The 24345-nt window shown below is 45.8% G+C and overlaps 1 protein-coding gene across 2 annotated transcripts; it reads left to right on the forward strand.

Moving 5' to 3' along the window:
• The first annotated feature begins 262 nt into the window (after positions 1-262).
• On the forward strand, positions 263-24071 carry FGD2 (FYVE, RhoGEF and PH domain containing 2). 2 transcript variants are annotated; one of them, XM_083445721.1, is made up of 16 exons: positions 263-3575; positions 10049-10370; positions 10702-10782; positions 11311-11459; positions 12551-12707; positions 13987-14125; positions 15199-15257; positions 15362-15508; positions 17261-17353; positions 18260-18339; positions 18431-18461; positions 18768-18860; positions 20016-20150; positions 20406-20552; positions 22174-22317; positions 22952-24071. In XM_083445721.1, the coding sequence occupies exons 1-16, from the start codon at positions 3508-3510 to the stop codon at positions 23162-23164; spliced, it is 2058 nt and encodes a 685-aa protein (XP_083301847.1). In that variant the 5' UTR covers positions 263-3507; the 3' UTR covers positions 23165-24071. The 2 variants fall into 2 exon arrangements, with proteins under 2 accessions (XP_083301847.1, XP_083301848.1); XM_083445722.1 differs by lacking the exon at positions 263-3575 and adding an exon at positions 8944-9146.
• The last annotated feature ends 274 nt before the right edge of the window (positions 24072-24345 follow it).

Raw genomic sequence — 24345 nt, forward strand, 5'->3', positions numbered from 1 at the left:
CGGCAGGGAGAAGGAACTGGCTGCTTTCTTGCATAGACTCAGTAAAATAGTAGAGTGACCACGGATAACGATAACTTCCGGGTTCATTTTCATGCTACCCCCCCCCCCCCATCCTGGGTCGAGCTTTGGCGAACAGTGAAAATAATGAACCAGAGTTTCAAGAGCTTTTTTTAGTTAGAAGCGATCCATCCAGAAACACCCAGGGAAAAGGGTCGTTTCCTACTTCAGATGTTATTTCATTTGAAAGAAATGTGATTTTAAGCTTTATTTTTAGTGGTGAACCCTTAAAAATGTTCAGGGAGGGAGAGAGCCTTACGAAAGCGAGGCTTTCCGCTGCCAATACTGCAGTCTGCAGTTGGAGTGGCCTTTCTGCGACCTCCGCTAAGCCCCGATTCAGCGCTCAGTTGTGCTCGGAATCAGTCTGATCCATGGTCTGCATTAGAAAACGCAGAAGATCCGCCTCTGAGGCCACTGCTGGCCGTGTTTGCCCAGGCACGGATCCGGGATTCCGTGTTTGTTTTCTGCTCGAGCCGTCATTTCAACCCAAAGCGGGGAGGGATATGGCGCTCAAGGGGAAGCCGAGGCAGAGCCATGGAACCATTCGAAGTCTACATTTCCCTATCTCTGTAACTATTGGACGATACCATTGTTGTGCAGAGGGGAAAGTTGAAGGCTGCCGTCGGAAGCGCCCGATTCCTTCTCAGGCATGTTTCCTTCTGGCAAATACCTAGTGGAAACAAGTCCAAGGGCGCCCTTGGGCGACAGGAGCCCCCAGCTTATTAAGGGGGCGGAACCATTTAAAACTGTTTAGGGCGGTAAGCAACATAGAGATAGCAAAGAGTTGACGCCCAGCCTTTTGGTTTGACAATCTCCATTTTACGCTCCTCGAGAGGTAAAAATCTCGGCGGGTCTGTGTGGAAAGAGCCGAAGCGCCGTCTTGCATTCGACTGGTCTTTTTTAGGGTGGTTGGAAGAGACTGCTTTTGGTGAAGGAGAGCATATGCACGCACCCCATGTCTGTCTTTGTTTTAGCACAGTCGTGGGATGGCTTCGGTTGGTTGACAGTAGAATCCTCCGCGTGTCTACTCAGGTTGTAAATCATGCTGAGTTCGTGCAAGTGGGCATAGGATTGCAGCTGCAGACACGCAAAGCTTGCGTGGTGAGTCTGAGCCCGTCCATCTTGCATAGTGAATCCCTGTGCAACTGCTCCACTGGCCGTCTCTGCCTCTTGACAGCTTTTGGTGTGTGAATTCTTGCACCGGAAGAAGACCCGTCCAAAGACCCGTCTCATTTAGCATCTTCTCCTCACAACAAGCCAACCAGATGGCAATGAGAAGCCCGCAGATAGACTCCCTGAGGACACAACCCTCCTCACTTGTGATTCCTACCAACTGGCATTCATAGAATCCTAGAATTGGAAGGGACCCTGAGGGTCATCTCGTCCAACCCCTTGCAATTCTGGAATCTTTTGCCCAACGTGGGCTCAAACCCACAACACTGAGATTAAGAGTCTCACACAAGTGAGAGAGACCTACTGCTTCTCAGTAGCAGCCCACCTGGGGCGGCAGAGCCACCCTCCTAACATGGACATTGCAGAAGCTCATCTGGATCGTGGTGGGGTTGGGACAGGGTGGTGGTGGAGTCAGGACCGTGCAGACACAGTGGCCGGGGTGGTGTGGTGTTGTGGGGTGCAGATTTGCTATGCTCATGTGTCAACAACACAGCCCTACCGAAGAAGAGCCCTGCTGGATCAGGCGAATGGCCCATCTAGTGCAGTATCCTGTTTTCACAGTGGCCAACCAGATGCACATGGGAGGCCTGTAAGTGGGATCTGAGCACAACAGCACTCTTCCTTCCTCCAGTTTCCAGCAATTGATATTCAGAAGCATACTACGCTTCTGAACCTTTTCAAGCTCTTCAGTGTCCCACATAAGGTGCGCTGACCAGAAATTTACAGTCTTCCAAGTGTGCTTGTACCACAGATTTGTACTAGCAGCTGTATTTATTTCATCAGTAAAGACTGAAAACAGGACAGTTTCTTAAAGTCTTTTTAATAGAGTTGCTGTTAAGCCAGTATCTATACATCTCATCCTCATTTGGAGTTCATAATAAACATGGGTGGGGGCAGCTTTCCCCCTCCCCCAATCAATATAAATAAATACAACTCTGAGGTTCTGTCCCCCTCCCAACGAAACCCTGCCCCCTAACAAAAATCCTGGCTGCGACCATGATAATATACAGTGGTTTATGGCAATCTGCAATATGGGGAGAATGTGTGGGGCTAAATTGCAGGGAACTTGGAGATCACTTGCCACCTAACTCCATCTCATTCCTACTGCTTGCTAACTGGATATGCAAGAGTTGCCACTCTGCCTCAGCCTGCAGAAATGGATGTGATACTGGTCTACATTGCAGGAGTGTTGTAAACTATTGTTGACCTCAGCATGCCTTCTTATAGCCGCAATATAGGGGAAATAATATTTGACAGTTTACTTCTCCCTTCCTGTCCTGGTGCAAAAAACATTGGCAGAGCACTTTTTTTAGATTAAAATAAAAAATAAAAATCTCAAGTTTTCCTCACATAGGAAGATCTGAGTGAAAAGGAGTATGAAAACCTGTCTTCTCTAGCGTGTTAGGTAAAACTATAATAGTCCTGATTTTTCCAGTTGTCTCCTCTGAGCAGTTGCTACTTTTAGTCCTCTGAGAATTCCTTTCCCAGTGGTGTCAGACGTAACCAGGAAGTTCTGTCTGTAGAGCAGGCAATTGAATTGCCAATTTATATATGTATTGTCTATAGCTGGGAATTGCCTAATATTGCACATGCTGGAGTAGCTGTATGGAGCCCCCTGGCGTTCAAATTTGTCAAGCACAGGATACTGTGAAAATACTTTGTAGACTAGAGCAGCCTTCCTCAAATGTTTTGGACTACAAGAGATAAGCAGCAAAATCCTAAAAATCTTACATTCTACATATGTAATTAGTTATTCTGTCACAAATAATTGTAATTTCTTTCTTTCTTGCATTGCTGATGGTGAGAAGTGGGAATTGCAAGTTGAAGTTGTATTGCAGCAGAAAATATTAGATACAGTGCATGACCGAAACAAGAGTCAAGGCAGAGCCAGAATTAAATGAAAAGACCACTTCTGATACATTTCCTTAAAAAATAAAATCATATACTTAATAAGAGGCTTACATTCCTTGCATACCCTTGTAAATCTTGCTCATTTTCTGCCAGCGTTCTGCTTTTCAGTACTTCCTCATATTTTTTTTCTGTTTATGGTAAACCAGAAGGGTTTCCCCCCTACATACCACTGAAGGCACCAGTTTGCTTGCAAACTGTTCAGTAATTTGAATATTCTGTCCAGTGGTTCAAAATAAATTATTCAGAAATACCTCAAGCAACAGAAAGACTGAGCTGTGGAAAAATCACAGTGCATCCTCAGTGTGGGTCCTGCTTTGACCATTACTTCAGAACGGCAAGTCCAGTTTCAGACTGACAGGTCTCGGTATGATGGAGGAGCAGAGCTATACAGCCACCTCTGTGGTTAACCTTGTGGACGCGTTTGAGAAACTCAGGTACAATAAATCTTCTCTCTCTCCCCCGCACCCTTGGAGATGTTATAAGAGAGATCAGTTTTTTAAAGAGCAGAAATTGTGTAAGGATCGTTTCAAGTAGCATGGTTAAAAAAACAAACCCTATGATTTTGCTGTTTATTTAATTCTGATAATCCTTTGGCAACCAAATTGCTAAATCCCCCTGATTCCTGCCTCTGGCAGAGAATGTGCCTGAGTCATGGACACTGCAAAGCTCATTCAGAGTCACTCCCAAAGACATCAGTGCCAATCCAAATTGTCACCTGGGAATGTGGTCTGCAGCCACACACCATACTGGGAAGTGCAATGAGGAATTTGCAGTCATACAAGCAGCTTTGCCTTTGCCGTGTCCCACAGAGACAATCATCTAGGGCTAAGAAGAAAATTCAGACTTTGTGGACTTCAGGGTAAAAAGCAGTATTGTGTCAGATGCTGAAAACTTTTTAGTTTTAACAGGCTGACCCGGCAGGATCCGTTTACTGGTGGAGCAGCATCCTATTCTTCTTCTTATTTTTAAAATCTGTTTTAGCTGTTTCATTTTCATTGTTGTATACTACTACTACGCCGTTGTTGTGATGCTTAGCTGTTTAGAAAATATTCCTAATAAATAATAATAAATAAATAACAGGGTGGCTAGCCTGTTTGGCTACATTTGTGAGATCAGGATGCTGGACTAAGTGGGCTTATTGGCCTGATCCAACCGTCTCTTATTCTATTCTTATGCCCCCCCCCCATCGTCTCTGACCATTGGGCATGCTGGCTGGGAATGACTGAATCCAACAATATCTGGAGGGCAACAGGTTCCCCATCCCTGTTTTAAAAGGTCATTCAAACCATTCTAGATAGTGTTGCAATCCATGCATAATTCTGACACGTTGCTGAAGTGTGGAAGCTTTGCCCGTAAGAAGCAGAAATCAACGTGGGTGGGTGTTACTCTTTATTTTCTCATAAGTAATACAAGTTTACTGTAAGCTGCGGAGGAGCGCTCTCCTTCCGTAGCCCAATCTGCTTCAGTGCTGGCCACAGAGTGAGCAAAGCCATTTCCTCTGCCAGGAAACCTCAGTGCTCCCTGTCTTCTTTGCCAGCTCAGACACTCACCTAAATGGAATTCTATGAGCTTGTCTGCGCAGGATGTTGTGGGTGAAGGTACCCTGGGCTCAAGCCATGGAGGGTTTCAGACGTGACAAGCAGCACTTCAGATTGAACCTGGACATGTATTGGCAACCAGCACAGCTATTCTGATAGTGGAGTAATATGTCCACACACCAGTGTTTCTGGGAGCACCTTTGCTTCTGCATTCTGCACCAACCTGAAGTTTCCAGAGGCCCTTCAAAGGCAGCTGCATGCAGAACATATTATACAGTAACCATTGCATGTCTCACTGTAGATAACTCCGATCTACTGATTAAATGGGTGCACATTTTTGGCCACAGCTGTTTGCTGGGCATCCAGTGGGGTAGCCCCCCCCTTTGCCAAGTTTTTCTGCACTCTGACAGTTCCGCTGTACATTCATCTGTTGCTAACATGATATTTCAGTGCTAAATAGGGAAATCGGAGCACAAGTTTGTACAAAATGAAGAAGGGGCATTTTCTCGTAAAACCAAAACAAATTAAGAACCAACAGAAAACTGCAGGGGTATTTGATCCCATTGCTCTCAAGAGCCCTGGCACTCTGCAGTGGCTCAGAGAAGGAAGGGATTTCCACGTAAACCCCTGAAATGCTGCATCCCTTCTGCTGATAAATCCGGTGGCTGGACTCTGCGCTATTTGTCAGATGAAAAGATATCAGCCTGATTTATATTGTAATGGATTTGGATTTTATGAAGACTACCATCTGGTTGTCTTTTTGCGGCATCCTAAGTCCAGATGTGGCTTTGCACTTTCTTTTTTAAGTTGGCATCCTTCTTTTCTATTATACCTCCGCATTAGAGTTACATTGCAAACTGGCATGATTTCATCATGCAGATATGAGAAAACACACACACCATGCAAAGGACTACAAAACAAAAGCATATGTGAATACCCCTTGTGAAATAGTCCTGAGAGTTGATGGGAGTCATACCCTGACCTCGTTGAGCCTCCTTTCCACCTTCCTGGCTTCACATAGCTTACACTTGTAGGAAGTGGGAAGGCCTGGGAAGCTCAGTGGTATGGCATATGCTTTGCTTGCAGAGATTCCAGGTTCAGCCCTTGGCATCTTCAGGTAGGGCAGGGAAGCACTCCTGCCTGAAACCCTGGAGAGCGGCTTCCAGTCAGTGTCAGCAACACTGAGCTAGATGGACCAATGGCCTGACTTGGCAAAAGGGCAGCCCTGCTTTCCTGCCACTGTTTTGTTGCCTGATCTCAGTGCAACGCTTCCTTCCCTTCCGTGTCTCCCTCTCCTCATGTGTCAAATGAAACAGGGGAAATTATGCTTCACTGTGTTTGTTGCTGTGCTTCCTTAGCACACTGTGAAGCTGCTGTTCCTGTTTATTAGTAGATGCAGACCGAGGAGACTATATTCTCCCTCTCAATCTGTGTCTCACAAAGGAGCAGTCAAAAGCTGGAACAGAAGCAGAATTGTTTGTGGATGGTCTTGATTGCATGGAAAGGTTCAGGGATAGAAATGGCTTTGGCGCTTCCGGCGGGCTTCACTGCTTTCTTGGACGTGACATACCCACTGCCTCTCTTGCTTCCAGTTCTTTGGCTTCATTATACCAGTCCCACCCTACAGTTTGACTGTCACCTTCATTTTCTAAGCACTTGACCTGGTGGAACTCTTAAGGGCTGAATTTGTAAAGTAGAACCCTTGAAACTCCCAAGACGAAATGGTCAAATGCTCCAGAGCTGCATTTGCCTGGGAGCTTCTTTTTTCAAAGGTAAACTGAACAACAGGAGAAGTTTCTCTGAGACAAGGTGCTGATGGCGGCGGGGAGAGGGAATATTCCTGTTATGTGCTGAAGTTCTCACCCTGGGCCAGCAGGGGGATACAGTAGATAGTTTTCACTCAGGTCCACATATGCAAATAAGGGATTGAAAGTGACGTTCAGTGATTGGATAGTTACAGAAAGTGGTTACTGTTGTGTTGTAGTGGAGCTCTATATAAGCAGGCTGGCTGAACCCTTCGGTTCTGTTCTGTTCTGGCCTGTGAATAAACAAGAGCTGTTGAAGAATCGCTGTGTCGTCTGATATGTTCACCCACAACTTAACAATTCCTGTGGTGTTTTTATAGGCCCTAAGCAATTTGGAATATGCCAGTGGGAAGAGGACTACCTTTTTTAATGTATGTGTGTGATATTACTGTGATATTTTCTTCAAAGTGTAAAAAACCTCCCAATCACAAACGTCATTCAATCACAAGTGAATCATAGAATTGTGGTGCTCTAGAAGGGACCACAGGAGTCATCTAGTCTAACCCTTTGCAATGTAGGAATCTTTTGCCCAATGCAACCCTCAAATTAAGTACCTCATGCTCCATCAACTGAGCTATCAAGGGGAAACTGAAGGAAGCTTACACCTTAAAGAAGCCCATATTTCCATAGGGAGTAGACTAGAAAAGAGGAGCTTATTCCCTCAGTTATTTAATATGTACCTGTGCTTCTTTTGTATCCAAGCACACATACTTCTCCGTCAGCAACCACTCTAGGTTGCCAGGCATCTTGCCTTGAGAAGTGCCTCTAAAATCTCTTGGATCCATATTCTTGAGTATACACCCTGAAATTAAATTGCCATGATATATTACACCCGCAGCATATCTGCTTTTAGCGCTGTTGTCATCTCCTGGCAACTATCGCCCTTTTCAGATCTTCTCCACACTTCTGTGGGATGTGCAGAGGGATGGGCGGCTTTTGCCCATTGGCCTCACTCCCTGACCTCCCGCGTTCAGGGGAGAAATTCCGAAAAGCGCCTCTGTGCAATGACAGCTGTAAAGGCACATAGGCTTTTCAGTCAAGCTGCCACCCTAATGGTGCAGAGTTCCCACCGTGCAACAAAGCCATAGCCCTGCAAAGGCTCATTTCAGGCTTTCTGCTGAATGTGGCAGGAGGATTAGGGCAGCAGGCAGAATCTGCCTTCTTCTCTGGCCCCCCGACATGCGCTGTGATCTCTGGGTGGGGAACATGCAAACAGTCTACCAGCTCCTTCCCTTAACTTGCCCATTCCCTACGTCAGCCCAGAGGGGGTTGTCCCTTTAGCAAGACTGCTGCCTCTGGTTTTAATCTTGAGCTGTGGCTTGTTTTGGAAAGGCAAAACATTGCTTTGGAAGAGGAAATAAAAGCTGACTTTTGGATACATGAGGAAGCTTAATGACGGCTGATTGTGGAACAGAAAAAAGGATGTAGCCCTCAGTAGCTACTCTCAATGTAAATGTGAAAGAGACTTCCTCAGCCCTGCTCTAGGGCTTGTGTATCATACCTTTTAAAGCACATCCCCTCCCCACTGCAAGAATCCTGGGAATTGTAGTTTTTAAGGGCCTTGGCAAATAGCTCTGTGAGGGGTAAATTGCAGTTCTCGGGATTATTTATTTATTTGATTTATAGCCCAACTTTTTCTCCAAGCAGCTTCGGGTGGCATGCGTGGTTCCCTCCCTCTTCATTTACTCCACACAACAACCCAGTGAGGTAGGTTAGGTGGAGAGGCAGTGACTGGCTCAAAGTCACCCAGTGAGCTTCATGGCTGTGTGGAGGTTTGAACCCTGGGCTCCCAAGTCCCTGTCCGACACTCCTGGTGTTTCCAAAGCTTGGGTTTCCAGCTGTTGCTGGACTACAACTCCCATCATCCCTAGCCAGTAGGAGCAGTGGTCGGGGTGATGGGAGTTGTAGTCCAACAACAGCTGGAGACCCAAGTTTGAGAAACACAGTTCTAAGCACTACATCATGACACTTAATGTGCAGGTACATAGCTTTCATATGATGTTTTGGTCTACAAGAGGCACAAGCAGTTCTATGAAAGAGAAGACAGGCAAACTGTTTGGTTTTTGTAGCTTCTCATGGGCCAATGAATTGATGTCCAGTGGTAGACTGTTCACATATGTAGGCATGATGGATGCAATGGATGCAAAGCCTTTGTGTATCCATTATGCATCCATGCCTATTGTGTTATTTGCAGGGTTGCAATGTTTATCAACTGATTAGTGATTTAGGCTGCAGTCCTATTACCCACTTACCTGGGAAAGTGAACTCAACAGGACTTACATTCTGGTGTAGGGTTGCACTGTTAAAGATTTTTGTAGGTACCAAAAAAATAAATAAAAATGCCCTAGATTAACTGGGTGCAGATTTTTGAAAATAAATGATGAAATCCAATGTCACATGGGTGGACTTCTGCTTATGTTGTGGGATGTCCTCTTTCTGACCTCCTGCCTGCAGCTTGCTGCCCTAAAAATCTGTTCTGATGCATTCTCCAACCATCTGAAGCAAATTTTGTGAGTGCATGTCAGCTGCAGGAGAAGGAGAGGAAAGGAATGGAATGGCCTGTTTGCACAAGAAGAAGCCTGTTCCACTGGTAGGCAGATCTCACCCATTATTTAAGAAAGAAAAACTCTGCAGATAGCAAGCACTTCTCCTTTTCTCTCAGGTATGATAGTATGCCTCTTCTAAGTTGATGCCTGCTGTGACACATGCATGCATTATCCAAACAAACCAAAAACCACCCCAAAGACAGCATTAAAAATGTTTGCAATCAGTGCATTAATCAATGAATCAACTCAAACGTATATGATTAATTTCTTAGATTGGGTGACTTGCAATCTTAGTTATTCAGCTACAATTGCTGATGCTGTTGTGTGACTAAGAATGGAGAGCTTTTGTTGCTGTCTCAGAAGTCCCTGTTCCAAAGGGCCCAAACAGAACATGATGTGGGAGGCTAGAGATCTGATCTCGTGGTTGTTGTTGTTGTTTGCTTAATCTTTTATTTTGGTTCTGTTTTCTGGATGTAAATTAACCCACCCCCCACCCCCAGCTACTGGTTAGGTGGGAAGGAGGAAATAGGCAGTCATGATACAGCTGCCTATATTTAGATGTGGGTAAAACTGTCAATCCTAGTTTGTTTCAGTTTCTCATTTTTCCAAACTAAAGTTCAGTTCCCCACGTTTTGACAAAAAAGTCCTCATGAGAACTCACCAGCATTTCAGTGTTAATTTCTCCTTTTTGAAAGGCAATTTTGCCTCCCAAGTACATTTTAACACAGTGTATTTTCCCTAATATTTACATTTCCCCTACTATAGTGTGATTTTGAATGTTATGTTCAGTGACATGAACATTTCCTGCACCTTAGTGGATGGTTCCATTACAAGGCTGGAGAACAGCACTGTAAAACTCAGAGAGGTGCAAATATTGATGGTTTGGTCCCCATGTTGCCTCTGAATGTTTTGCTTTTGCTTTGGATCTCACCATGCAGACTGCTTGGCTGTGCACTGTGTTTTGCAGAAGTGGGCTGAACAATGTCATTCTAAAACTGCTTGTCTTTTCTGTGGCTAGAGCTTGCCCGAGTGCCAGCAAGGAGCAGATCCTTCCTCAGTCTGGGTCCTGCTTGAGAGCACCAAATCTCATGGTGTCCTACCTGCTTCCACCTGCGACTAGCAGAAGAGCTATGAGCGAAGCCAAGCAAATGCCTGTACCGCACAGCCAGGTGCCCTGCCGTGCAGAATCAGCGATGGAGCCACGAGAGGCTCCCAGAGGGCTCACAGTCAAGTGTCTCAGCTCTTTTCGCGGCAAGATAAGTGCAGGCAACTGGAGGATTCCACAAGATGCAGACTTCCAGGCAAGCCTCAGGACAGACTCCAGCAGCTGCAAAAACCAGGTCATTAACTGCCAGATTAATGTTGTTGTTGTTGTTGTTACAGATCACGTAGAGTAGGGCCAATGTTCTGGGCAAGTGGCGCTGTCAGGCAAGGAATGTCTAGAGTGAGGAATTATCTCTTTTTGATAGACCAATGGCAGGACCCTGTATGAGGCAGCTTTCTATGTTCCTAAGAATATGCATAATTGTGTACACACACAAACACAGCCTTAGTTAGAGAACTCAGCCCTACTAATGTGCAGTGCCCCCACTGACAGGAGAGCAGGATCTACTCCATTGGGCTCATGCTTAATGCTCCCTATGATTAAACAGTTTCTCTTTATACACGCAGGAGCCAGAAGAGAAAAAAATAGCGTTGGAGCTCCTGCAAACAGAGCAGGCCTATGTCAGCCGCCTTCACCTTCTGGATCAGGTTGGTTTGTTACGGGCGACAACAGATCTATGTGCTTCTGATTGACGCACAATTGTGCATGCACATACGGGTCGGCTCCAAATCTAGAAGTATCCCGAAAACATCACTGAAAGGGTGGAATGGGGGCTAGGCAGACTGCTTTACACAGGTTCTGCTGATGAATGTAACCCCAGTGCAAAATGAGGATTGCCTGTGGTTTACTTGACAGGGGTGTGCTGGGTAATGGTGTTTTTGTTTCCTGAAATGGGGGTGGTAGACCAGATAAGTTTGGGAACCTCTGCTCTAGAGGGACAGGTGAAGGGAAAGTTCACTTTGGAAAATTGTGCATATTAAAATAAGAGTGCATGAAAAAGCTGGTGAATTTTCAGGAGGACTTTTCTGTCTGTGTGTGTGTGTGTGTGTGTGTGTGTGTGTAAAATAAATAAATAACAAGCTGATGCAGAAATGTGGGCGACTGAACTTAAGGCTGGAAAAACGAGCAACCAAGAGAAACCAAAACTGACAGCTTTGTCCATCCCTGGGTTCCAGGTGTTTTTCTCAGAGCTGCTGAAGGAAGCCAGGAGTGGAAGAACATTCCCAGAAGAGGTGGTGAAAATGATATTCTCCAACATCTCATCCATTTACCAGTTCCACGCTCAGTTTTTCTTGCCAGAGCTGCAGAAACGTATGGAGAACTGGTGAGTTATGGCAGCCATACCCCTTTCCCCACTGCATTCCTGGAAAGGGAAGTGAGAGGGGTGGGGTGAAGGTTTACGCAACTGAAACCAACTGTTGTATTATTTGAAGTCTAGAATCTGAAAAGATACCGTACGAGAGGTCTGTGGAAGGCTCACTTGGAGTTAAAACCTTAATTCTTTGTCCCACCATGAAATAGATCTCTATTATAGGTTGTATAAGGGACGCAGGTGGCGCTGTGGGTTAAACCACAGAGCCTAGGACTTGCTGATCAGAAGGTCGGCAGTTCGAATCCCCGCGACGGGGTGAGCTCCCGTTGCTCGGTCCCTGCTCCCGCCAACCTAGCAGTTCGAAAGCACATCAAAGTGCAAGTAGATAAATAGGTACCGCTCCGGCGGGAAGGTAAATGGCGTTTCCGTGTGCTGCTCTGGTTCTCCAGAAACGGCTTAGTCGTGCTGGCCACATGACCCGGAAGCTGTACGCTGGCTCCCTTGGCCAGTAAAGCGAGATGAGCGCCGCAACCCCAGAGTCGGGCACGACTTGACCTAATGGTCAGGGGTCCCCTGTACCTTTATAGGTTGTGCCATCTGACAAAGGACTAATCTTGGTGTGAAACAATAGATATTACATACTTCCTTTGTCTGCAGAGGGCACTTTGGCAAACATTTGCCTTTATAGAACAAAGACTTGCAATTATATGATGAAGGGCAATGAGGAAATATCTTAGATAAATAAGAACTAAATCAGCAGTACTTCTTGCATGTATCTGTTTTTGTCTTCCTGTGATGGGAGGACGTATGAGGACAATCATTTCACTTCCTTGCTTTTTTCTTTTTTACTGAAGATGTTAATAAACAGAGACAGCCAGGATTGTTTGTGCTGTGATGTATTGTTAAAACTGTGTAGAAGCTGGGCACTATCCAGCAGGGACTCCTGCAAATGTCACAAACCAGTGCCAGCGATGCTTGGGCATTGCAATTGAGACCAGGGATAGAGGCAGGCAGGCAGTTCCCAAAGCATCTTCCCTGGACCGTTTTGGCTGCCTTTCCAAAGATGCCAACAGCAGACCTGTTCTCTTGGCTTCTGCCTGCAGGGATTCCAATCCCAGGATTGGGGACATCATCCAGAAGGTAGCCCCTTTCCTGAAGATGTATAGCGAATACGTGAAGAACTTTGACAAGGCAGTCGAGCTGATCACCACGTGGTCCGAAAAGTCCTTGCCATTCCAGGAACTCATCTCAAGCATTCAGGTGAAAATTATTTCGCTATTCTTTCATTAAAAGTTTATACTGCTTGTTTGGGGTGGGGGAACACATTGAAGTGGTTTACAAAAATAATGAAAGAACGTCATTCTCAATTAAAAAAACAATTTGAAACCTTCAAAACATAGTTAAAATCAATGATAAGCCAGAAAGAAACCATGATAAAAACACATGTCAAAATTCTACATATCTGGGCAGGCTCCCTTGAACAAAAAAACAAAAATGTTTTTTTTAAATTTTTTTTATTTTATTTTAAATTTTTATTAAGCATATACATATAAGAAAAATGTTTTTAGCAGGCTCTGACAAGAACAGGGAAGGCACTTGCTGATGTCAATAGGCAGGGAGTTTGGAAGTGTGGGTTCTAAAAGATTAATTCCTTACAAATGTAGAATGAGTATTATGTGATACCTGCAGTAGTGCCAGTTCTGCAGATTGGAGCAGTCAAGAGGGCTTATATGGAGTCAGATGATCTTCCATGTAAACTGGTCTCAAGCTGTTAATACTAAAAGTAACACCTTGAACTTGGTCTTGTAGAAAGGGTCTCAGAGCTTATTGCACAGTAACCTTTTTTAAAACTCAGAGTAGCTTCTAACAGGGAGGCCACCCACACCATAACTGTATATATGTAGCATGGAACTTAGGCATTTTCTTCTCCTTGAGAAAATACTGGAAGGACACTGCCTTTTCCATCCAGACTAGCCTTTCTTCACCCATTTTGCCTTGCCTGGTGACTAATGTCTTCTACACCAATTTTTAGCCAGCTTCTCTCAGCTGGGATAATAGGCTCTGTAGTTCTTTCTTTGCTTCTTGGTGGGCCCTGTACCCCAGGTCTCAAAAGATTGTGTTGGTCCCATGTCTCACGTTCTTCCTGAGACACTGGACTCCTTCTGCTGCAGTGGCTGGGAATTTCTTGCTTGCAGAGGACCTCAAACAGTCCATCTCTGTGCTGTAGAAAGACTTGAACCAAAGCATAAAATTTCTTCCATCTGTTACACCACCAAGACATGATAGATAAGCCTTTACCCAGCTGGTGCCCTCCAGATGTTTGGCTTACAACTCCCATCAGCCTCAACCAGCCCAGGGGCTGATGGGAGGTGTAGTCCAAAACATTTGGAGAGCACCATGTTGGTGAAGGTTGTGGTAGATGGTCATCTGGGTTTGTGAAGTGGTGAGGCCAGCCAAGTATCTGTAGTTTGATGTTTATACACTCATGTCTATGATGCCTTCTGCTTTCTCTTTCTGCTATTGTTACTATCCTGAGCAGAGACGGGAGATCTCAGCCAACTTAACCTTGCAGCATCATATGCTGGAGCCAGTACAGAGAATCCCTAGATATGAACTCCTTCTGAAGGATTACATACGAAAGCTACCTCCAGAGGCACCGGACAGGGAGGATGCAGAGAGTAAGAGCTCCATTCGGTCTGTTCTGTGATGTGGGCAAAGAAGGAAGTTGACAGAGGAGTTGTTTTGTTGGAGGAGACTGTCCTTTAGCTGTGACACACATGTACCTGCTAGCTGAGCGATTCTAAGGCTTTCATACCAGGGTTGATTTGAAATTCCCCTGCTAGGCTTGTGCCTCCCTTCTTCTGCTCAGTGCTATGCAACTGCTAGAACCTTGGGGAAGTGGTGGAGATCGGGCAATGAGCTTACTGCATGCATTCCATTCAGGTCTGGACTTCTGTTGCTTTAAGAACTACATAGATAGAAGGTCCATCAATGTGTCATTGACGTCATTGTTTTGAAAACTCCCTGCACCTCCAAAGTATGATCCTGGTTCACCTGCATTTTTTAAATTAAAATTAAATGTACGTATGCATATATACATGTAATTACTTTTACCTTCCCTTTATATATGTAAGCAAGGAGAACAATCATCCAGTTAATATCAAACATTAAAGGGGCTGATGATATTTATGATATTTATGCAAATTGATATTTATATTTATGCAAATTGATATTTATATTTATGCAAATTGATATTTATTCAAAACCTGATCATACTTATTGGTTACTCAGGATTGCTCCTGAATATGATCCTGGTTCACCCATATCTTTTTTATTTTTTATTAAATTTAGATGTATGTATGTGTACATACATGTAATTACTTTTACCTCCCCTTTATATATGTAAGCAAGGAGAACAATCATCCAGTTAATTCATACATCATATATCAAAAGGGGCTGGTGATATTTATGCAATCGATTCAATTCAATATTCAAAAACCTGATCACACCTATTGGTTAACCAGGATCGCTCCATCTTCATATTTCCTTCTTTAGATTTATTCTAAGCACATATTAAAATACCAGTCCATGGCACCAATATAATTTTATCATGGGGGCTGTGGGCACAAGGGGAAATACTCAAAGGTGCACAGAGTGCCCCTCCAGTGCTGCCATAGCAAGGAATACAGGTGTGCAAATGGGTTGTGTGAGAGAGCCTTGAGAGTTTAATGTTTCTCTGGTGTTTTTGCAGAAGCTCTGGAAATGATTTTCACTGCAGCCAAACACTCCAATGCTGCCATTGCAGAAATGGTGAGTGCACTGACCTCATGCAAGTGACTCCTTGCAGCCAGAGACCTTTGCAACGGAGCTGTTTGGTCCCTGTCTTGTTCATCTTAATTCTGATGGTCCTGCAGGAACGACTCCAGAACCTTTGGGAGGTGTATCACAGGCTGGGGCTTGAAGACGACATTGTGGACCCTTCCAACGAGCTGATAAAAGAGGGACCCATTCAGAAAATCTCATTCCGGCACAACAACACAACAGAGAAATACCTGTTCTTGGTAAGAGATTAATCAGGTTGGGGGGTGGCGGGAAGGGAAGATAGCAGTACATTGCTGTTGGGCATCTGTGTTCTTTTGCACAACTCAGAGAAGTTGTGCTGCTGTTTGGATAAAAGAAAGAAAGAAATATATATGAGTTTGGGAAGATATGCACGGTATGTCTACAGTGTATAAAGGTAAAGGTAAAGGTACCCCTGCCCGTACGGGCCAGTCTTGACAGACTCTAGGGTTGTGCGCCCATCTCACTTAAGAGGCCGGGGGCCAGCGCTGTCCGGAGACACTTCCGGGTCACGTGGCCAGCGTGACATCGCTGCTCTGGCGAGCCAGAGCCGCACACGGAAACGCCGTTTACCTTCCCGCTAGTAAGCGGTCCCTAATTATCTACTTGCACCCGGGAGTGCTTTCGAACTGCTAGGTTGGCAGGCGCTGGGATCGAACAACGGGAGCGCACCCCGCCGCGGGGATTCAAACCGCCGACCTTTCAATCGGCAAGCCCTAGGCGCTGAGGCTTTTACCCACAGCGCCACCCACGTCCCCCTACAATGTATAGGGAAGGGCAAATAATAAGAGCCTTGGATCTGATTCCCTACAAAGAAAGGCTTAAAACTCCTGAGACTTTTTCATTTGGACAAAGGTGACTGAGACTGTGACAGAGGCTTATAAAGGCTGTGGCCTTATGCATATCCACATGGGAGTAAACCTCACTGGATGCAATGAGACTTGCTTACTGAGTGTAAGCATGCGCTGGACTGCACTGAAAATTATGTGCAGTGTGGAGAAAATAGATTGAGAAGTTTCTCTCCCTCTCAAGCTAGAACCTAGGAAGATAGTCAGCCAATGAAACTGATTGGCATGGAAGAACTTCTTCACCCAAATAATTTTTGGAATTTGCTGCCTCAAGATGTGGTGTTGGACGTTAGCTCAGATGAGCTGAAAAGGGAACGAGACAAATTCATGGAAGATAATTTACCCAGGGGCCACTAGTTGTGGGCATGGTGGCTATTTGAAACATCTAGGCTTAGAGGCAATATGTTCATGAATACCATCTGCTGGGGTGGCAACAGCAGAGCAGGGCTATTGCCTTCCTGCCTCTGAAGTGCATAATCCAAATGATAATTGTATTCTGATTTTCAAGCAAGGAGGGAGAATGAGAAGTGTGCCAGTAATAAATTGCACCCCCCCTGCAGTAGTCAAGTACCTCATTAGCCAATGGAAGTTGGTGTCCAGAACATCTGGAGGACATTTAAAGGCTGGCATAGCACTAAGTGATACATGCACTGGGCTCTTTCTTGATCCATTGGTGGCAACAATTCCTTCTTCCCTTGTTTGGAATGGTTCATATTCTGAAGTCTCTAGTCTTCAGAGGGAAAGATTAACTGAGACAAACCATTACAGTGGTACCTCGGGTTACATACACTTCAGGTTACAGACGCTTCAAGTTACAGACTCCGCTAACCCAGAAATATTACCTTGGGTTAAGAACTTTGCTTCAGGATGAGAACAGAAATCGTGCTCTGGTGGTGGGTCGGCAGCGGGAGGCCCGATTAGCTAAAGTGGTGCTTCAAGTTAAGAACAGTTTCAGGTTAAGAACAGACCTCCGGAACGAATTAAGTACTTAACCCGAGGTACCACTGCATTGTATTGACTGGTTCATTTGACATTTGCTCTCTTCTTTTGGCCCTTCTTTGTTCAGACTTCATGTGCCCCCCTCCCACCAAGGCTTTATCCTTTCCCACCTCTTGTCTCTCTCAGTTCAATAACTTGCTGCTGTACTGTGTGCCAAAAGTCATCCAAGTGGGCGCAGCGTTTCAGGTGCACAGCCGGATCGATGTGGAGGGCATGAAGGTCAGAGAATTTCATTGCAGGTTATTCCCTTTAATTATACTCGTGGGGTGAGGGGTGGCCCTGCCCCCTATTTTTTCCACAGGATGGCCACATCTGGAGAAACATAAAACAAAAATATAACAAGCAGAGCAGGAAGCAGAGTAACCCCCCCCCCCCAATAGGCATATGTAGGGGAAAAATGATAAGGAGAGGACTGCAATGTGGTGCTAAAGAAATCACAGTCTCAGTGCAAGCATTTCTGCTTGCTTGAAGGAAGAATACTCCTTCTATTCTCCCTGCACCCTGTTCTGGGTGTTCTCCTAAACCTCCCTCAGCCAATTTGGGGGTGTTTGTGTGTGCAGGGAGGAAAGCCCCCTTGTGCTAGCAGAAGTCTTTGAGTGGGCTTTCACCTGCAGGAACAGCAAAATCTGAATCTGGCCCATGGTTTTATAAATGCTACCCAAGGAAGGGTATGTTATATATCTGATTATATTGGGACTTTTAAATATTTGCATGCTTCAGGTGAGCTGTCCCCATTTCCCCTCCCTGCCAAACTTTTGCATGTGGATTGGTTCAGGTGTTTGCTTGCTCCTCTCTTCCTTTTGATTTGTTGATTATTTACTTACTCAAGTTTGTAGCTCACCCCTTCAACTTCCAAAAATTGCCAGGACAGCTCATGGAACAAAGCATGAAAAAATAAAATTCACGGTTTGTGTGTGAAAATATCCAACACTTGCATTACTCAGAGTAGACTCACTGAAATCCCAAGTTACTTAAGTGAGAGGTGCAGACCCAAGTCACTAAAGTCCATTGATCTCAGTGGGTCTCCTCATTTAGTATGGATGTAAATAAATATGACAGAGAAACAGCAGCAGCAACTTTTTTACCCACATCAGTGCTAATTGTTTTACTTATTTGGACTTGCAGGTTCGGGAGCTGAACGATGTGCAGTTTCCTTATGCTTTCCTTGTATCAGGGAAGCAACGAACTCTAGAACTGCAAACCAGGTAACTGACATAAGAATTTTGTCTTTTCTGATTCTCACGCAGAACGATGAGGACAACTCTTCTCTAACAGGTGACTTCTCTTTCTACGCAGGTCCCAGGAAGAGATGAATGATTGGATAAAGGTAACCCATGCTTCTACCCTTTACCCTATGTCAAGGTCCTGCCCCACGAGAAAGGCAAAGTGTTTGCCCTTTTTAACAAAATCAATGAAATCGTAAATGATTATTACAAGAACTTGCTGGGAGGAAAAACGTATGTAACGTTTGGTATGGGCATAGGGAGGAGGGGGAGAGTTTAGCACCCCTTGACTGCCAGCTCCCCACTCCCATACTTCAGAAGTGAGTGGGGCAGATGTGGCTTCAAGCTGCTACTTTCATGTCTGGCTTGAGCCTCAGAGCTTTCTTTCAACTTCTGCTTTTCTTCTCCAGGCCTTTGAGTCTGCCATTGACAAGAAGGAGAAAAGCAGTGGGACCTTCAAGGTGGCAATCCAAGGGCCCGATTCCGAGATGCAGGATTTAACTGTAATCCTCCTGACTGTACTCACTCACTGAATTATAGAATCATAGAACTGTAGAGGTGTCCAACCCTGTGCAGTGCAGGAACCCACAGCTAAAGAATCCCTGGGAGATGGCTATCCAAAACCTTCTGTGAAGGACAGTACACTAATCTCTGAGGCGGTCCATTCCACTTCTCTATTCCTCCTCATGTCTCTACCTCACTTCTAAAAGCATTTCCTGTATTACCGTATTTTAATTATTTCACAAATTGTATAGATCACTTAATAGAACAACTAAGCAGCTTGCTTTATGCAGTCTATTTTTTTTTAAAAAAACAAATAAAGCACACAAAAAATTACACGAAAATTGTAAGATAAAATGGGTAATATTAAAACACTTTTGTCAAAAACGACATGCTAAAATGACATGCCTAGGTAGGCTTGCTGGAATAAAAAAGTTTTGAGCCAGTGCTAAAAGCAGTACATGCCTGCCTAATAGGAAGGCCATGAGTGAACATTCTGAAATCTGCAACAGGGAAATGGAAAGCGTGTGATGATTGGAGGACAAGACAGAGGAGTGGAATGTGCAAGAAAGAGGTACCTAACAAGGCTCTGGCAATGGTACTAAGCAATATGGAAGAGGCTTCATACTTGTCCATGTCCTGGACCCTGTGAGCTGTAGCCATAATTGCCTTCATTGCCAGAGAATCCATCTCAGTGGTTCTTTGATTCCAACCCCCTTCACACAGTGCATAGCTTAATTCGCTCCCACAAGACGTAGTGATGTCCCCCAACCTGGATTGCTTTAAAAGAAGATTAGACAAATTCCTGGAGGATAAGTCCTCTCAACGACTACTAGCCACAATGGCTCTGTTCTACCTCCACTGTAGGAGGCGATATATCCCTAAATACTAGTTGCTGGGAATCATAAGTTGCCGAAAGCACTGTTGCACTCAGGTTCTGCTTGTGGCAAGGGTGGCCCGTGCATTAGGTTGGATTTTGCTTCAGACAGCAGATCTACCCCTGCCATTATGCTGTTGCCAGCCCTGCTGACATTGACTTGCAGGCTTCTCAAAGAACCTAGTTGGCCACTGGGAGAACAGGATACTGGATTAGATTGCCCTTTGATCATATCCACCAGGGTATATCTTCATGTTCTTATGGTCTGCTTTACCCCCAGCATTGCCAGTTTGATGAGCTGGGCAAGCGGGCTCCTCAGTGGATCAGGGACAAGCTGGTGACCATGTGCATGCATTGCAAGGGCCCTTTCAATGCGATCACACGCAGAAGGCACCACTGCCGGGCCTGCGGCTATGTGAGTACACCTCCTCCGAGTTCCTTTGGGTAGGGCAGCCACATGGAAGGGCCTTGGGACTCCAGTCCAGAGAACTGATCCCAAGAGCGACCATGCTTGGTCCAGCCGCATCTGGGTGCCGGTGGTGGTGGGGACAGATGCTGAACTCTTCCAGTTCTATGTTCAGTTTTGGTTCAGGTCTTGTTTAAAGAAGAATGGGGGTTTCCTCTGTGAATCTACGCTGCAGCAACCCTTTGGTTCCTCTCCCGGAGGCAGGTGGTGTGTGGCCGGTGCTCCGAGTACAAGGCCGAATTGCAATACGACAAGAGCGGGCCCAAGCGTGTCTGCGTGGAGTGCTACATCTTCCTGACAGGGCATTTGTTGCCCGACGAGCGGCAGGCAAGGCATAAAGGCATCCTGGAGGTGAGGAGGAAGCAGAGCTGAGACGTCTCCATCCTCTCTGTCTCAGTCGATTGCCTGCCCCATTTCCTGCCTTTCCTCCACTTCAGCCATGGCTTGGTCACCTGTGCTGGATTTCCTCCTTTCAGTCCATTCAGGTTCTTCAAATTAGGCAAGTAAAGTAAGTAGGGGGTGATGCTTACACCAAACGGAATGGGACAAAGCACTGGAGTATCCTGGCAAATAATGGCTCCCTACAAGCATCTGCTCATTGCGCCCTACATATTTACTGCTGGAAGTAGTGATGGAACCTGGTTGCCACAGAAAAGGTGTGAAGTGGAGCTGAAAGACAGGGGACAAGGGAGTGAGAGGGACTCTGTCCATGGTACTGAAGATTGAAAAACCAATAGACTAGACCTCCAGCCCCTACTATGTTGACACAAGGCACTGAAGGTTTTCTATGTATTATTTATTTATTGCATTTATTGCATTTATAGCCCACCTTTTAACCCCTGGAGCTCAGTGTGGCTTACGTAGTTCTCCCTCTCCTCCTTTATTCCCCACAACAAGCCTGTGAGGGAGGTTAGGCTGAGAGGGAGTGTTATAGATTGGCTGGATGCAGAAGAGTGGTGGGAGTCACCAGTCAGGAAAACACCCCTTCCCCAGGGAACCCCCAGAGGAAGAAGGCTCAGAGCCAGGGGATTAGTGGTCAGAGGGAGACTCGGAGGAGGAGGTGTCAGCAGCAGGAGAGGTGACAGGATTTAGTGAATGTGAAGAAGCCATGGCAGAGAGCAGTTCACACTCTTGTGCTGAAGCATAGGCTGGAGGGAGGGTGGCCAAGAGGCAGAGAAGAGAGAGGCTGCAACCAGCTCCCCTTCCCACTTGTCTCCTAGAACTCTCATAGAAACGAAATGGGCAGAGCAGAGGGTGGTTGTGCGCAGACACAGCCTGAGACTGCGGGGGAAAGACCCTGGAGAGGAAGAGTCCTACTGGGCACAGGGAAGGTGGGGACCTTCAGTCCTTGCAAGTGCTTCATCAGGGCAAGGCCTCCTAGAAAGAGTTGCTGAGACCACTAGGCCTGAGCTGTTCTTGTTTCCTTGAATAAAGAGTTTACTTCACTGGTCCAGGGTGAGTTATTGCTTTGTTGATGACCTACGCCTGACCCCAGCCCTGACAGGTAGTGCCTGGCCCAAGGTCACCCAGTGAGCTTCATGGCTAAGTGGGGAATCAAACCCTCGTCTCCCAGGTCCCAATCCAACACTCTAATCACTGCACCATCCTTACATTCTGACCCAGAAAGGAGTGAAAACAGTCATTCTCCCTGCCTGTTTTATCCAGTGGTGCAACTAGGACCAGGGTGGAATTTACACACATATAAAAAACATTGTGAAAATGCTTTTCTCAAAAATATGTTTTGAAAAACACATTGAATTTTGCATAGCTCACTATACCACCTAGTGTCAGATTTGTATATTGCACTTTACACCACATTTAAAACATTTTATTTGCAGCTGTGTTGCTGAGTCCCAGAACTGTTTGCTATGTTCCATTCTGTAGATCACAATCTATAGACACAGGAGCCAGTAGGAGCCTCTAGGCTAAAGAGCATTAAGGGAATGGTGTGGTGTTTTTGTTTAACTGGCAGAAAGAGTCTGCAGAAATATCGGGGCAGAGCCTGATGTGCAGTTTCCTGCAGCTGTTGGATAAGAACGGAAAGGGGAGCATGCGTGGCTGGTTTGTGATCCCACGAGATGACCCTCTTGTGCTGTACATTTATGCTGCACCCCAGGTATGTGTGGGCTTATTGAGAATTTGTTCTTGTGTGGAAGCTCAGATGGTTCACAACGGGCGTGGTTAACCTTTGGCCTTTCAGATGTTGCCAAACTACAACTCCCATCATCCCTGGCCATTGGCCATGCGGGCTGCATCTGATGGGAGTGGGAGTCCAAGGACACCTGGAGGGGCCACACTGGTTCTCCATCCCTTGAGGGTACTTAATTGCCAAGATATCCCAAGCTGCTGTTCTGAGTGCTCAGTACACAGGCCCACCATAAACGGGAGCAGAGGCTCCCAGCTCTTCCTCTGGCAGTTCCTGATGGGAGAAACCTTGAGTGCAAAAGTGGCTAGAGAGGAAAGGCTTAAGCAACCACATCCCCTGCTATTTCTCTGCTTAAATTACAGCGGCCTCTTGAGGCTGCCTTTGGTAAAAACCAAGAAATAACTACATTAGTGAGAAGATACATGCAGCTGCATGCCATGCATAGTTTTAGTCCTTAAACATTGCAAAACCAGCTCACATTGACAATGATCCCCTTGTTAAACAGGGAGCAACTCTGGATTGGTTTTGTGGAGTCAGTTTGGAACATCTGGAATTACTTCCTTTTGAGCCTCTCATCCCCCCTCTCTTCCCACTTGTCTCCCAGGACGTCAAGGCTCACACTTCCATCCCCCTGCTGGGCTACCAAGTCAAAGAGATGCCCCAGAGCGACCCCCGTCACATCTTCCAACTGGTGCAGTCCAAGCAGGTCTATACATTGGTGGCAGAGACGGAGGAGCTGAAGCAGCGGTGGATGAAGGCCATTACACACTCGGCTCGTGGGGAAGAGGAGGAAGACTCGTTTGATGAGCTGGAATGACTGGAGCCTTGCTGAGAGGCTGCTGCATATCTTGAGCCGCCATTTCAACATCTGCAAAACGAAAACAGTATTTGGATTCTTTTAAAAACTATTTTTTCAGCTGTAACTTTCCAACCAGTTTTGTAAGTCACAGTATTTCTGCCTAGCTCAGATTTCCCTCGTTTGCTTATGAGCCTGTCACATGGAATTGTGTCAAAAGCATCACTCAAGCCACACACAGTACATTGTTAGAACTGGAGACTTGCCAACGTTTGTGGATGTGTCATCCCATTCACATGCTCACCCACACACCTAAACATTGCTCCAGGTGGGATTTCCTATATGCACCTAGACTCCCACTAATTCCCTATAACCTGGCCAGCAAAACTAACATCTTCCTAAGGATGCTGCCCCTGTACCTCTTTTTGCTGCAGAATCTAGATGCTCCTTTCCATCCCCGCCACAAAAAGAACAGCAGTCTCACCTGCAGATGCACTAAGAAAGCTTCCATTAGGCTGATGGGGGAATGGGGACGGTGAGAGAAGTGCCGACTCCCTCGACTTGTGTCTACCAGCAAACGTAGGTGAGTTCTTTGGCCCATAAGAACAGAATGGCATAAGAAGAGCCCTGCCTCGTCCAAAATTCATCTAGCCCAGCATCCTAATCTCACAGTGACCAACCAGTCTCCCCCTCCTGCTGCAACCAGCTCCTCTACCGTCTCCCAAAAAACACACAGAAATGAAGAGGGTGGAGCAATGAGAAAAAAGACGACAAAGCCTTAAGCTGCTTGGGAAGGAATTGGGAGAGGAGCCTTAGAGAGTGGTCCTCAGAACTGCCTCACTGGGGCAAGACCTACTGGGATGGGTTGCTGGGACCACTAGGGCTGAGCTGTTTTGTTTCTTTGAATAAAGAGTTAAATTCACTCACACCAGTGTTTTTTATTGCTGACCTGCTTCTCACGCCGGCTCCTGACAGACTGGAGCTGCAACATGAAATATCTGTTACAAACTAAGCACTTCTCTGGGGCATGCCATACCCACAGCAGTGCCCCATCTGAGGAGTGCAGACAGGGCAGTCCTTTATGTCACCTGGTCCCAAATTGTTTAAGGCTTTAACTTAAGGCTTGGTTAGCATATTGGAAGTCAGTGCAGCTTCCTCAGTGGGGTACCACACTCAACAATCTAGCCTCTGCTTTCTGCACC

Source organism: Podarcis tiliguerta, assembly GCF_965153285.1.
Source record: "Podarcis tiliguerta genome assembly, chromosome: 6".
Lineage (NCBI taxonomy): Eukaryota > Metazoa > Chordata > Lepidosauria > Squamata > Lacertidae > Podarcis > Podarcis tiliguerta.